At 45.7% G+C, this 15,644-nt stretch overlaps 1 protein-coding gene across 1 annotated transcript in view; it reads left to right on the forward strand.

The window, feature by feature from the left end:
* The first annotated feature begins 1,116 nt into the window (after positions 1–1,116).
* The window catches only part of LOC125635830 (cytochrome P450 4V2-like), a 36,983-nt gene continuing 22,455 nt past the window's right edge, over positions 1,117–15,644 (forward strand). The window contains exons 1-3 of the mRNA XM_048848040.2: positions 1,117–1,403; positions 8,733–8,845; positions 11,511–11,596. Of these exons, the coding sequence (XP_048703997.1) occupies positions 1,193–1,403; positions 8,733–8,845; positions 11,511–11,596 (410 nt within the window). The 5' untranslated portion in view covers positions 1,117–1,192. The remainder of the gene's footprint in view (positions 1,404–8,732; positions 8,846–11,510; positions 11,597–15,644) is intronic.

Below are 15,644 nucleotides of genomic sequence, written 5' to 3' on the forward strand. Positions count from 1 at the left end.
ACTATTTCACTAGGAGGGTGGTGAAGCACTGGAATGGGTTACCTAGGGAGATGGTGGAATCTCCATCCTTAGAGGTTTTTAAGGTCAAGCTTGACAAAGCCCTGGCTGGGATGATTTAGTTGGGGTTGGTCCTGCTTTGAGCAGGGGGTTGGACTAGATGGCCTCCTGAGGTCTCTTCCAACTTTTTAGTCTTCTATGATTCTCTCTGCCCCCTGGCCAAGCCCCAGTGCACCTCTGGGTCTGTGCAGTCTCTGCTTCCCACCACCTGTGTGGCCCCACCTGTCTCGCTGGAGCTGAGCCACCTGGGACTGGTGCAGAAAACTGGCCAGTCTCAGCCAGTTGATGGGGGGCAGTGTGGGGGACATGGCTGGGCCCTTCCAGGCAAGTGGCTCCTGGAGGAGGCTGGCTGGGGCAGGCCCTGGTCTGGCTGAACATGCCACTCTCGGGGGGCCGGAGTGATTGTTCACCCCGGAACCAGCCCTGGCTGCACTGGCAGCTCATCCTGCCAGACACAGTTGCCTCCCATCAGGGCCGATGCGTGTGGCCAGGAGGCAGGGCATGGGGGAGTGGGTCTCTGGGCGACATGGGGGTGGGGTGCTGGGCGGTGAGGGAGCGGGGAAGATCTGTGTGTTGGAGCACTGTGGAGTGGGGGTTCTGTGTGGGGCGCTGGGCAGTTGTGGTGGGGCTGTGGGCAGGGGGGTGTTGGGTAGGACTGGTGGTGTGCAGGGCGCTGTGCATTTGTGGCAGGGTCTGCAGAGGGGGCACTGGGCGTAGCAGGTCTGAGGGGGCTCTGGCCATAGGAAATCAGAGGAGTGGGGGGTGGTCCGATGTTGGGCAAGGGTTTGTGTGGCACCTGGAGCAAATTGTAAAGTGGGGGTGCTGAGAGCCATTGAACCAAACTGTAAACTCTGTATGTGATGGAAACCACTTTAAGCCAGGGGGTGCGGCAGCTCCCCCAGCACCTCTAGTTCCAACACCTATGCCTTCGCTGCTCTGCCCCCTCCTCAGGCAGCCTCTGGGGATCCCTCCTGCCCTCCCACTCCTTTGTTCCTGGGCCTCTCCCCCCCACTGCAGCGAGCCACGCCCCTGGGCTCCACTTCCCTCGGCTGGAGCCCGAGTCCGGGTTCTACTCCCGGTGCAGCACCCCAGGACTGTGGCTCAGTGCGCGCCCAGCGGCCGGGTCGGGGCAGCGATGGGGGCTCTGCAGCTGCCCCAGGAGGGGGACCGGCTGCTCTACTGGGGGGCTGGAGCCGTCACTCTGCTCTTCACGCTGCTGGCAGCCTTCACGTTCCGCCTGCTGCCGGGTTACCTGGGGAAGTGGAAGGCGCTGAAGCCGATTCCGGGGCTCAGCCCCTGTTACCCGCTGCTGGGAAATGCTCTGCTCTTCGAGCGCAAAGGGGAAGGTAACGGCCGCCCAGACACGTAGCGGGGGGTGCCTGCAAACCCCTCTTCCCTCCTGGAGCTGCTGCCTGCGGCACCCTCTCTCCCGGGTGACCGCAATGCCCTGGGGATCAGCCCCGGCAACAGGGCGTACAGCGGTGTAGACATTAGTAAAGTGCTCGGGAAGTGGCTGGCGATTTCCAGGGGCTGTAGAAATAGGAGCTGATTTGCAGCAGTGGAGCTGGACTGGTCCCATCACTAAGTGGTGGTGGTGTTGTAGAATAACAGAGTAGGAGCGAGCTGGTCTTAGGTTAAAGGATTTTTTCCAAGCTGCAGACAAAAACAAAACAGTTCATTACTCAGCATCCTGCTGCATTTCTAGATCCAGGCAAAACAGACAGGCCGTATTACCGAGACTCTACTTCTACCAACCAAACCTCCCCCAGAAACCTCTGACACCTCTTTATGGTTCAGCGTGTTGCTCCTGTTTATCCCTATTTCTAAGGAGCTTATTATTAGAATATGTAAATAAGCTCTTAACTGTGGACAAATGTTTTATTTTGATCTTTGTCAAGTTTTCCCTAATTTATTTGTTATTTTTTGTTTTGGGTGTTCAAGAAGTTAACTTTTTTCAGAGGCGACCTTTCCACACATTTAAGGTTTAAATATATATAATGGCCCATATCACCAGTACAAATTAAGATATACAGCAGAGATGGTTTGTCAAATGGACAGTCAGGTCAGTAAAACAATTAAAATGAGATAGACCTGAAACATCTACTTTCTCGGTTTATATGCTTAAAAACAACTGCCTAGATACATGTCTTAGAATCTCTTGCAAAAACAAAGGAGTCATACTAAATTGTTGGATAATTACAAATTTAGTTGCTTCCCTCATAGGCATAAGAGTTGTTTGCAAACAAACAGAAGCTGGGAATGGGTGACGGGATGGATCGCTTGAGGATTACCTGTTCTGTTCATTCCCTCTGGGGCACCTGGCATTGGGCACTGTCAAAAGACAGGATACTGGGCTAGATGGACCTTTGGTCTGACCCAGTATGGCCGTTCTTATGTTAACTCTGGAACTGTATGCAGGGTTTACCTCAAAACTTGTACAGGCAGACGTGCAATATCATGAGACCATTCATTACACTTGTGGGGTTTTCAAGACTAATCAGGCCTGGTGCTAGTTCCTTTTCTCCCATGAGCTTTTTTTCATACACCCACAATTATTATTATGTAATATTTTGTAGGGACCTGAAGGTACTGTGCCACTCTCTGCACAATGAGATTGTGAAAATATCAATATGCTTGTGATGTCTGTGAATTTTTTAGCTGTGCAAATATGCATTTTTGTTTGTGCAGTGTTCTATAGCTCAAATTGTTTAACAAAAGTGATCTTTCAGATAAGTAATACTTGCTTTGTAACCTCTAGTGGAATCAAGAAAATAATTATTTAATTTCTTTCTTTTTTAAGGGTAATTTAATTTCTTTAACTTCGATGCAGGTGGGTGGTGGTCGTGATGTGGAAGACAATACTGTAGGCCAGATACTTGCACACACTTAGGATAGTGACTCTCCAAATGGACACATATGTGCATTGCCAGAACCAGGATTAATATAACTCCAAGTTCTGTGGGCCCCAAACTACTCCCATAAGAAGGCAGTCTTTCTTGCTGACTTGAATGGGAGTAGGATCTGAACCAGAGTGCGAGAAGTTTCCACAATGCAAATTGTTTTTGAAAGACTTTTCAAAAGTTTTCACAGGAGTACTGTAAGGTTTTGGGGATCACTCAGACCATAAGGGGTTCTATCACTGCCTGCATTGTAACTTTGTGTGCCTTAATGCTATGCTATTATGGCTCAGAGCTCTGACACCAGTAGCCAGCCTACAGCCATAAAGATCTCACTCTGGCTTCTACCAGCCTAGTTACTCCTTGTAGGGTGACCTCAACAGCCCCTTCCAGTCTTGACTACCAGACACTTGGTCTTTTCCTCTCTGGTTTGTCAACTCCGAAGGAGTGAAACCTTCCCCCAGTGATCAGATCACTTTGGACACACATTCTATATAGTTTGCACAGCAGAGACCTGCTTGCGGCAAAAAATAACAAAAGCTTTATTTAATAGCAAAATCACAGATTCAAAGATGACATAGTAAGGCAGAGCAAATGCATACAAGTTACACAGAAAATAAACATAAAGCTGCAACTTCAGCCTTTACACTTCTATATTAGGCAAATTACCTTTTCTAGTACAAGTTACGTACTGTTTCTAAACACTTGCCCAGCATGCTTCTGTTGTAGATGGGATCCAGTGTTTCATGGACAGCATCCTACTTTGATGCTGCCTAGTTTCTGAATAGCCTTCCCTTCAAACCCCTTTCCTTTTAATAGGGTTTTCAGGGGTTTTTTCTTCTTCTTTTTCTCAGACTATGGTGATTCATGGTGGGGGAAATTCCCTCCTTTCTTAATTTCTCAAGACTGGGGTTTTCTTTTCAGTTTCAAGTTGTTTCATTGTGTCCCCATTCATTTTAATGGCCCATCCGATGTCTCTTCCTGACTTGTAGGATGTGAAGTGTTTGGAGCCAGTCTCATCTTGTGGGGAAGGCAGCCCCTTTTTGCCTGGCTGATCACCTCCCTGTTGTGAGGTGGAGCTGAATGTTGTAGCACAAATTATGAACACATTTTATAGCTATACAAATCCACAAATTCATAACCACAATCTGTATACATATCTTATAATTAAGGCTATGATTTAATCATAGGTATTTTTAGTAAAAGTCATGGATAGGTCATGGGCAAGAAACAAAAAATCACAGCCTGTGACCTGTCCATGAGTTACACCATAAATACTCCTGATTTAATCCTATGGGACGAAGGGTTCCATGGAGGGGGGGTGCCCACAGCACCAGCTATGCAAGGAGTGTGTGAGCCCCTGGCCCCAGATGCTGGGGGGAGGGAGCCTCGGGGGCCAGTGACTGCTCTGGCCCACCCGGGACCACTTCCAGGAGCCACCAAGCTGTGGCGGCTCCCACTGCCCTTGGGACTGCTGCTCAGGTGGTCTCCAGGGCCAGCTGCCCAGGGCCGCCAAAGCAATGGCTGGTGCGTACGGCCCCAGGGCTGGGACTGCTCCAGCAGCGTCCAGTGTGGCTGTCCCCAGGGCTGCCTGAGCCCTAGGGACAGCCACACTGGCTGCTGCGGAAGTCACAGAGGTCACAAGAAGTCACAGAGCCCTATTCATAATGACCACCAAATTCAGAATGTTACACGCTTTCATAAAAGAGCTTACTTGACATGACAGTCTGTTTATACACAATGACATTCCATACAGCCGGTTGATTCAGTTACTTACCCTGATTATCACAACTACTCTGTGTCAGTTTGAGGGTAACTGCACCTGTACTTCCCTCCCTCCCTACTCGGTCACCCACTATGGTCTGGTCCACTTCAGGAGTTCCCAGTTAGGTCTCAGGTCTGCAGCCATCACCTGTGTCTGGGCAGGGTCCCTTATCCCATTTCCTTCTGACTGGAGGTTTTAAGGCTATAGAGCTCCCTTCCTTACACTGATATCTTCAGCACGCCAATGTGCATAAAGGCTAGTGCCTGTGCTTTGCTTTCTCTCCAAGGGCTATCAACAGTGTAAGGTAGGAAGCTACGTGGTTTTCTGTGAAAATGTAAAGGACCTAGAATCTGGTTGGGGAAGAACTGATGCTCACCTTGACTCAGTGTATGGGAATCAATACTCATTCCCCTTGCTGAGATTAGGTCAAATTTTAGGTCCTCATGCTTCAGTCTCTGAGGCTCAGAGAAAAGAATTTGGCTATGGGGGAGGTTTGAAGAATTTCCTTTGCCCTCCCCTGCCACCTTCCACTGTTAAAATAATGATTAAGATTTGCTTTCCAGGGAGCCAGCCCTGCCTTCTTTCTCCATTTTGTCCAAAAACATGCTTCATGGAATATACCAAAGGGGGATGAGGAAACTTCACCCACCTTCAGGGCAGCCAAAAGGGCACCACACACATTCCCTAGGAGCCAGATGGGAGATGGGTGTGGGAGCACCAGGGTATCAAACTCACACCCAAAAATATTGGAATGACAAGGGTAAGAGAAGGTGATTGACAACCCTCTACAGGCCGAAAGAGAGATATTACACAGGACATTTGTCAAACGACTCTATATGAAATTTTGAATGATGTGTGCTCGATTGTTAGAATATTTATTATACGAATAGTTAAAATGTGAAATTATGAAAGGTAATGGAAGAAAATTCTCCATGAGTGCCCTTAGGATGTCGGTTGGAAACCCTAGGGACACCCATTTATTTCTAGGGGAGACATGACAGATAATGACAGGTTTCAGAGTAGCAGCTGTGTTAGTCTGTATCCGCAAAAAGAAAAGGAGTACTTGTGGCACGTTAGAGACTAACCAATTTATTTGAGCATAAGCTTTCATGAGCTACAGCTCACTTCATCGAATGCCACAAGTCCTCCTTTTCTTTATGACAGATAATGTAACCACATGTAGTATATTTGGGGGGATGAATTGTATTAAGTTTATGTATCACTGTGGGCCAGGAATCGTATGTATGATTGTATTCTACTCCACAAGGGAGGTTTACCATTGCTCCTTCAGAAACTAGATCAGAAGGAGGTGATTAAGGTGAAACACTGAGATTAAACAACTCTAAAGAGGTGCCACCCTCTGGAGTGGTTTTCATATACTGGTTTGCAGTTGGGTTTTCCAGAGATTAGGGTACAAAGAAAAGTCTTTTGGTATAAAAGGATGAACTTGAACTGACAAAGGACCTTTTTTCTGATACAGCAAACAGACTGCACCTTCTTTCCAAGGAGGGCCACCAACCCTTGCAGAAGGGTTGGAAAGACTCTGGCCTACTAGGGCCCCATAAGACTAATGCATGACCACTGGTAAGCTTCTGGCATGCATATAGGAACTTTATTTTTTTTTGTTTTCTCTATAATGCTTTTTCCTTAGGAATAAAAGTGCTTGCTTCGAAAGAGCTGTATGATAACTTGTACCTGCTGGGAATACATTATTCATAGCCCTTGGAGAAAAAGGCACTGGCTGTTAGGCAGACTGGATTTCTTTGAACATCACAGTGTGAGGCAGGGAGCTGTGCAACCTTAAAGCCCCTGGTCAGAATGGAGTGGGCCACGGGTCCCTACCCAGAGAGAGGTGACAGCGAAGGTCCTGAGACCTGACTGGGCGAGCTTGAAATTTACCACAAAGGGGGCGATACAGATGCAATTATCCTGAAACTGATACTTTGCACAGAGGGCTTTTTTGTACAGCCATTGCACTGTCAGGGAGCATACACCCTCTTTAACAGGAGTCATAGGACCTCAATTCCCTGGCTACACCCAGTAACATCCCTGTCTGATCCTGTGCAATCCAAAGTTGTAATTTAGTCTTGGCAACTATTTGTTTAAATTATGATAATATGAAAATATATTGTTTCTGATTTTATTTGACTGTGCACCACCCAGTATATTTTATAGATCAGGGTTGGGCTTGAAAACACCCACCACCTACTAGCTCAAGGACTATACTACTCTGCAAGCTACAGTATAGTGGTACACTGAGCTGCAAACCCACCCTTGCTGGCTCTCCTGATGATTCAGTATATCTCACTTCTTGGGTCTGAAGACACTGGTCTACTGTTGGCTGAACTCTGAGCCTCCAGCTAATGCTGCCACCACTGTACACAGCACGGCAATCTGTTAATATAAGGCCCCATGCCCAATCTATTAATGCTGGTCCCCACTCCTCAAATAAAACAATGCACGCCTGCCATGACAAACTGGTGCTGGACAACCTGCCTTCTAATAAATCAATGTTTGCTCGCCTCACAGTGACAGTCCTCTACTGGGGTGGCAGAGGGAGACCATGGTGCGTGCATATCTGCAGGTTGAAGCCCCTTTTCTGCCTCCTTCTCTCGTTGAGGTTCTGGCTGGACTATTCCACTCTTTTTAAAAATTTATTCACATCCTATTTGTGGCCCCCACAAAGTCTTGGGGTCTCCTCCTAGCCCCGACCAAAATGGCTATTTATCAGTTGAGGAGGAGGAGGAGGTTGGAATGGGAACATTCTTTGTGATTGTGACCATGGTGCCCATTTCTGATCACTTATTTGTTTACGTCTCTGGGCAGAGTTCCTCAGGATGGGGTCTATTAGCTCCAATTTGTCCACATCTTTCCTGAAATGTGGTGCCCAGGACTGGACACGATACTCCAGTTAAGGCCTAATCAGTGTGGAGTAGAGCAGAATAATTACTTTTTGTCTTGCTTATAGCACTTTTGCTAGTGCAGCCCAGAATGATTTTTTTCTTTCCAGTGTTGACTCACATTTAGCTTGTGATCTACTATGACCCCTAGATCCCTTTCTGCAGTACTCTTTCCTAGGCAGTCATTTCCCATTTTGTATGTGTGCAACTGATTCTTCCTTCCTGAATCGAGTACTCTGCATTTGTCCTTATTGAATTTCATCCTATTTACTTCAGACCATTTCTCCAGTTTGTCAAGATTATTTTGAATTTGAATCCTATCCTCCAAAGCACTTGCAACCCCTCCCAGCTTGCTATCATCCACAAATTTTGTAAGTGTACTCTCTATGCGGTTATCTAAATCATTGATAAAGATATGGAACAGAACTGGACCCAGAACTATCCTTGCAGGACCTCACTTGATATGCTGTTCCAGCTTGACTATGAACCACTGATAACTACTCTCTAGGAACAGTTTTCTAACCAGTTAAGCACCCACCTTATAACTTCCCCCCATCCACAAGACTCGTTACTCTGAAAGAAAGCAGTTAAGTTGGTTTGACATGATTTGTTCTTGACAAATCCATGCTGACTGTTACTTATAACCTTCTTATCTTTTAGGTGTCTGCAAACTGATTGCTTAAATATTTGCTCCATTATCTTTCTGGATACTGAAAAGGATATATCCTTTCTGTTTAGATTAGGGTGACCAGACAGTGAAAAATTGGAACAGGGTGTGTGTGTGTGTGTGTGTGGGGGGGGGTGTAATAGGAGCCTATATAAGAAAAAGATCCAAAAATTGGGACTGTCCCTATAAAATCGGGACATCTGGGCACCCTAGTAGATTGCAAGCAGGGGAGGAGGGTGGCTCTTTCTTTGTGTCTGTAGAGTGCTTTTCAGATTAAGGCCATGATTTCTGTTTGGATCCCTAAGTGCTACGGTAATCAAAATAATAAATAAGTGCAAAACAAACCAGCTTTGTTACAGTAACAAATATAATGCTACAGTGAATTTATAATCAGTTAATCACAGAAGTCCTGGTTTGGGCCCATTCAAACAGATTTTCTTTTCCAGATTTCTTTAAACAAATGATGCAATACTATAATGATTTCAGGAATCAACCACTGTTAAAACTTTGGTTTGGACCATTGCCTTTTCTGTTTTTATATCATCCAGATACTGTTGAGGTGAGTATTTTGATCTCATTTTTAATAAATCTGTTTGTACAAGTCATGCAATTGTAGCACAAAACATGTCAGAAATTTTACATTCCCTCAGTGTAATTTATAAATCAGGAACGTCAAAATATTTGAACTGATGTAATTTCAAGGTTCAAGGGCAACAATTTGTGAACCAGTGCTAATAAAGTTTCAATATAAAGAGCAAATTGCCAAGGAAAATTTCAGTATAAAAATTTAAGAAATGACTGATTATTTTTTCAACTTTATTTGAAGTTTTTGCCATGAATGAGTCTCTCTTTCCCCTTTATTTCTATGTGCACTGTATGTGCCGCTGATGACAACTGAAGCTTACGTACACATCAGTGGACAACAGGACCCCTAAAATGTAAATTGCAATACTGATATAATCTTGTTTCATTTTTTTTAAATTAACCCGTTTTCTCTTCACTTGAGTGAGCAAATATGGGCACATCCAGGGATTTAATTAATCATTATAGTTATTCCCTAATTTGAAATTTTAAGTTGCTTTATCTCCAGAATTTACAGAAAAGATTGAAAATAGCTGGTCATTCACCACTGACACCAGTCTTCAAAACTTCTTGATGGCCCTAGAGCCTAGGCTTCATGCTGGTCTCCCTGCTCCCTTTTACACAGGGGCATTATAACTCTAAGTGTAACCCACACACCTCGTGGGTGTAACCCACAAACCTCCCATCTAGTGGCACCGAGATCACTTAAAGAGAGAGATTTATTACCGGGGTCTGTCAGTGTTACAAGTGGGGGCTTGTCCAGGATTTCAACTGGGAAGTATCTGACATTTGGGATGCGCTTCCTCAGCTAGGGGAAGTATGTAACCCACACACCTCCTGGGTGTGGTGCTCCATCCCATGTAGTGGCACCAAGACCACTTAAAGAGAGAGTTAAAATGAGTCTGCTCTACAGCCTTAGCTAAGAGCTGTATGGCTTTTAGCTCATGCAGTAGAAGCTCATACAGTAAGCTCCAAAGGTCTCAGATTTGATCCCGCCTGCCGCCGAGCGTGGTCTGTCGGTGTTACATAGGCACGTAGGGGAGCACAGGGACTGCATGCCAGATGCTCCTCCGAGGAGTATGTTGCATGAGCTAAAGGGATGACACAAATCACTCCCTGTCAGTCCAACTGTGACACAATACCCCTGGTGTTCTCACTGCAGGGGTGTGAGTACCAATCCCCTTTACTATGGCAGCGTGCAAATAGTGCAGTCTAGCCCTGAATGGTTTGTAGTCTGCTCGGAGATAAATGCAGAAATTCTTGTTCTGTGCCTTTACATTGATTGAAAATACTTCTGTGATTCTCGACTAAGTGAGAGGAAATGTTTATCCAGGTTTTGGACTGTGGAAAACCTTGAACTTCACTTTGCATGATCAACATAACAGGTTCTGAATGCAGATACTGTGTTAAGGATCCACTAATTTTCAGACATTAGTGTAGTGCTATCATCTTCATGGTACAGTTTTTCTTATTAGCAAGTGATATATGGGTGAGATAAATGTTATAGCATTTATTTAATAAAGTGCAAAGAATACAAAGAAATCTCTCTACAGGACTTGATATTGGACAGTCTATCTCAGCGGTTCTCAACAGGGGGTCTGTGAACCCTTTCAAGAGGGCTGTGCTGCCCCATGGCTAAAACCCAGAGTCAGAGCCTCAGCACATCCCGCAGGTCTGAAGCCAGGACCTGAGGGGTTGAAGCCTTGATCCCCAGTGCCCTCTACGGGGCTGAAGCCAGGAGCAGCAGGGCTGAATCCCAGAGCTCCATGCCCTGGTGCTCCCCATGGGGCAGAAGCCCTGAGCCTCTGGGTAGAGTTGGGAGGCAAAGGGGTGTTGCCCCTCCCTCTCCCCCCCCGAAACTACACTGCAAGAGCAGGGCAGTCCTGGGGCAGCTTCACCCCCGCCACACACCTCCTTCTGTCCTTGTCACCTGGCCAGGTCGGAGGCGGGAAGCCGGAGCCGGGCAATACGGGACAGCTGCTGCTCTGGCTGGTGCCATGAAGCAGGCAGCTGCAGTGTTCCCTCATCGCCTGCTGGTGGTGGTGCAGGGGTTGAAGCTCCTTTGCTCCCAGCCCGCTTTGCTCTCAGGGAACAGAGACTGTAGGGGAGCCCTCCTCGCACACAACCCCTAGCTACCTCCCTGACTGCACCCTGAGCTACTCCCCTGCCTGCACTAGAAGCCACTCTTGCAATTTTGCAGTTACATTAATGACAATCCAGCCAAAAAACGGGACTAACATTTCATTCCTCTGACCTTTTAACTGATATTACAATATATGTTCACGTCCAATTTTTTAAATTTTGTACTATAATAATTATTTCAAAATGAAAAACTGAAATATTACTCTCCAAAATGTCAAAACAAGACATTGTCAGAACTTGTTTAATACATTTTCCCTTCCAGAATAATATTTCAATGAAATCCACATGATTTTCTGAAGCATTTCAATTGTGATGGAACTGCAGTTTTGAACAGAAAATGGTTCTGTCAAAGTTTTCAGACTAGCTTTATTGACTGAGTCATGTGTGTCATAGTTTTGGCCATACCTTGCAAATGTCCTCTTGCAAAATAGAATGAGTAAACAATTTTACTAACTTCATCTAACGAGAGATTTCCCCTCCATCTTTTCTTCTTTTGGTAGGTTATTCTAAGCAGTTCAAAGCACATGGAAAAATCCTATCTATACAAATTTCTGCAACCATGGCTTGGCACAGGACTTCTAACAAGGTATAGTAATATACAAATAGAGTCATGTCCCTTTAAAGTTATGCAAAGTTGAATTTTAAGTTATAATGTATATGGACTGCCTTAAAACTATAATGTTACATTTTATTTGCAAATAGGCAGAATAACTCAGTTATGATATAAATATTTGAATAAAAAGTACAGATGCCCAAAGAGCCATGTGTGGCCTGTAGTGTTCTAAAATGGGGTCTCTCTGCCACTATCAAGAGCCTAGAAAAAACCACAGTTCTTGAAAAGGTCATGTGATGTGAAGAATGTGAATGGGACGTTAGAGCAAATGATGTAGCAAGACCTCACTCAAATGCACAGAGCTCGAGTTTTCATAATTTTGATAGAAAAAACTTTCAGTTCTTCAACAAAAGAATATCAGCCAATTATAATCTAGGAAAATCAATTAGTATCCCCACACAAATGACACAAATACTCTTAGTGATTTAGCTCCCAGCTGTGCTCAGACTCACCTTCATGAACTTCAATGGGAGCCATGTGCCTCTAAGAGCAGAACTCAGCTCTGTTTGCACCCCTCAGGAAGGGGCTGCTGGGCCAAACCCGAGCAGTGCTGCACCCCCATGATTGGGTCGCAATGCCACTTACTGACATTTTATTTTTATTAGTTGTCTGTTTTGCTGCTAAATGTAAGCTAAAAAAGTGAATATGTAGACACCATGCTAAGTTCAAGTGAGAGTAATTCAGTGGTGCATACCGTGCAAAGAACTTCTAGGGGCACACCTGCTGGTTACTGCCTTAGATTAAAGGATTCATATTTAAAACTGATGCAGCTGAACTAACCTTCCTAGCTATAACGCTCAAGATCTATGACACTGAAAACCCCTAGAAAGCCTCTCAACAATTTTTTTTATATTTTATCAGAGGTAATTCATGCCCAGAATGAGTGTGGACTATACCCCTTGTTTACTGCTAATTGATCATAAGAGATTGTCCTATCTACATGTGCAATCTAAGGGGTAATACATACTACCTCCTGGAAAGTGCTGTTTCATAAATTGGCTCATCGTCTTATGATCATGAGCCAAATTCCCTTATTTCCATTGAAGTCAGTGGGGTCCAAGTCAACACTGTATATGGTATAATTTCTCAATATGGTTCCATACATGAACAATATTAATCAGCAAAAACTCCCAGTATTTGAAAGTAAATGTTTGTAAGTGGCATTGTTAACTGACTGTATTTTGGTAAAAAGAAAAGGAGTACTTGTGGCACCTTAGAGACTAACCAATTTATTTGAGCATGAGCATGAGTCTCTAAGGTGCCACAAGTACTCCTTTTCTTTTTGCGAATACAGACTAACACGGCTGTTACTCTGAAACCTGTATTTTGGTAGAGATCAACTGTCATTTCAAAACAAAAAACATCAAAATATTTCATTCTGAGAGTGTCAAAACGGAACATTTCAGCTAGGTCAGAACTTTCCCCCCCAGTTTTATTTTGAAACAAAACTCTGGTGAAATCCACCCAGTTTTGCAAATTGTTTCAATTTTGACAGAACTGCAGATTCTGACAGAATATGGTTTTGTCAAAACTTCTTGATTTAGGACCCTTTAGCAGAATCCTGGTTGCTTGGAAATGAGCTCTTTGCCACAGGATAAGAACTCTTTTCCCCGTCCAGAGGTTCTCTGAGAGCCCATTACCCACCTTGCTGATGGCCGCTCTGATCCTCCAGTGGTCCATCTCTTCCTGTGATTTGACCCTCTGGCCAGGTCACAATTTAAGACCACCCCTTCCCAGGTAACAAAGTCCTACAGATAAACCCAATGCCCTCATAACAAGGCCTTCAGCTCCACCCCTGGGCCCTGTTATCCTCACACCTTTCTCTCAGGGCTCTGTAATCCTTGTCTCCTTCTCTGGCTTCATGTCCATTATCTTTGGCCCCAGCAGAGGACACAGACATGGCGGGGTGGGGGAGTGTGGGGGAGCTGATTTAAACACATGCCTGCTGTGATGGCTTCCTTGTTCTGGCAGCAAACAAGAAATCGAAACTGAAGTGAGGCTCAGCACTGGGAAGGACGAGTGCAGAGCACCCAAATATTTAAAGGAACAGGACATTGCAATGCCACCTTCCGCAGTGCCTGATAGGGGAACCCAGGCCCTCCCACTACAGTAGGGTTCCATCCCAGGGATCCTATAATCAGTCACCAAGGTCTGCTCCTTCAGACTACTTGCTTCCGTTTCCTTGGGCTTCTTGTAACTATGACTGTTCTTAGGCCTTCTCCCAGCTAACCTTTCTCCCTTTTTTACCACTGAAGCCTGCTCCACTCCCAGTGGTTGCTTCATCTCTCTTGGCTGCTTGCCAGCCTTCTCCACTGATGCAAAGGTCTCAGGGCTAACTTTCCCACCGCCTGGTTTCCCCCTCACAATCTCTGTATTCCCAGAGAGTGACTGCAGACTCTCTCCCAGCAGTCCCCTTCTGCTTTAAACGTCTTTCTTTATGGTAAGCACCCACTCCTCCCTATCTGGGCTTCTTTATCAATTATGCCTGGCCCAATCTCCAGGTTGGATGGTTGGCCTCTCAGGCCCAGGTTAATCCTTTCCGGGTCTGTGTAGGGTACATACCCCATCACACTTCCCAAGTGTCACTAGAGGAATTGTGGGTGCAAATGAAGTTCTTCTATGAGAGCACTCCCCCAACTGCACTTTTCACCGACAGACAGAGTGAAGAGCTCTTTGCTCTCTGGAGTTTCTGTCCATAGGGCTTAGATTAGGAAGAGTGTGGCTTGATCAAAATGTTGCTGGGACATGGAACAGTCTATCAAAGGGAACACATTAAGGTGAAAGCATTTAAGGCTGATATTTCTGAGAACTCATACCCATTTGCCTCATTGTTTCTTTGTGTTCCCCCATCTATCTGTCTCCATTGATTCTCTCTTGTCTTATGTGTAGATTGTAAGATCCTTGGGGCAGGGACCATCTTTTTGTTCTGCCTTTGGACAGTACCTAGAACAATGATCTATAAATAGGGCTCCTTGGCACTATGAAAATATTGCTAGTAATAATAATAATAATTAATAGTCAGAGGACAGTGGCTCTGGAACACTTTTTTAACTGTGGGGGTGCTGATAGCCAGCTCTCTTACCCCTGTCTGCCTCCTCTCCACAGAGCTAGGGCTGGGAGCAGGGCCGTGTCTCTGAGAGGTGGGGACCCAGACAGGAGTAAAGGGGCCAATGCTGGGCCCACAGCTGGGGGCGGATGCGGGGCCAGCAGCAGAGGAGCCCTGGGCGCGGAGCCGGGAGCCTGCATGTGGGGCTGGCAGCCAGACCCCGCGTGGGGGGCCAGAAGCGAAGCCCCGAGTGTGGGGCTGGAACCCCGCACGCGGGGATAGAAGCAGAGCTCTGCATAAAACCTGCTGCAGCACCCCCTGCACCTCTAGTTCCCGTGCATATGTCAGAGGGTCCATTTCTTTTGATACTATCAGGTGACCGTACAAACACTTAACAGACACTATATATTCCTCAACAAATATACAGCTTCAGTGCATATACATAATAATAATCACTTATCTCTTATGTGTTGATTTTCAAGTGCCTTTACAAAGGAGGATACATTTTATTATCCTCATTTTACAGACTAGGAAACTGAGATACAGAGAGATGGTGTGACTTTCCCAAGGTCATGTAGCAGGTCAGTGGCCAACCCCGGAACAGAATCCATTGCTCCTGTCTCCTGGCCCAAAGTGCTGAATAACACTGCCTACCTTCAGGTTTGAAGAGTGGCTTAGATTCAGAGCAGCTGGCACCAAACGGGCAGCTCATTCTCAACCTCTGGCACCCAAATTCAGGACAACAGTGCACACGTGCACACTTGGGGGATGGAGCGGTAGGAATCCTCCCCATGCCTTTGGAGCTGCAGAGCAGCTCCTTAGCTAATATGGTAGCATTGCATTCATTATTAATAAGGCCCTGTGTACTTTGCAGCAAACTAGGCCTACCTTCTGAACGAGGTGTCTGAATTCAGTCAGACTTTGGTGCCCTGCCCTGAAGAGCTTGCAGTGTCTACACTTCAAACTGTAGGTGTA

This window comes from Caretta caretta, chromosome 4, assembly GCF_965140235.1.
Source record: "Caretta caretta isolate rCarCar2 chromosome 4, rCarCar1.hap1, whole genome shotgun sequence".
Classification (NCBI taxonomy): Eukaryota; Metazoa; Chordata; order Testudines; family Cheloniidae; genus Caretta; species Caretta caretta.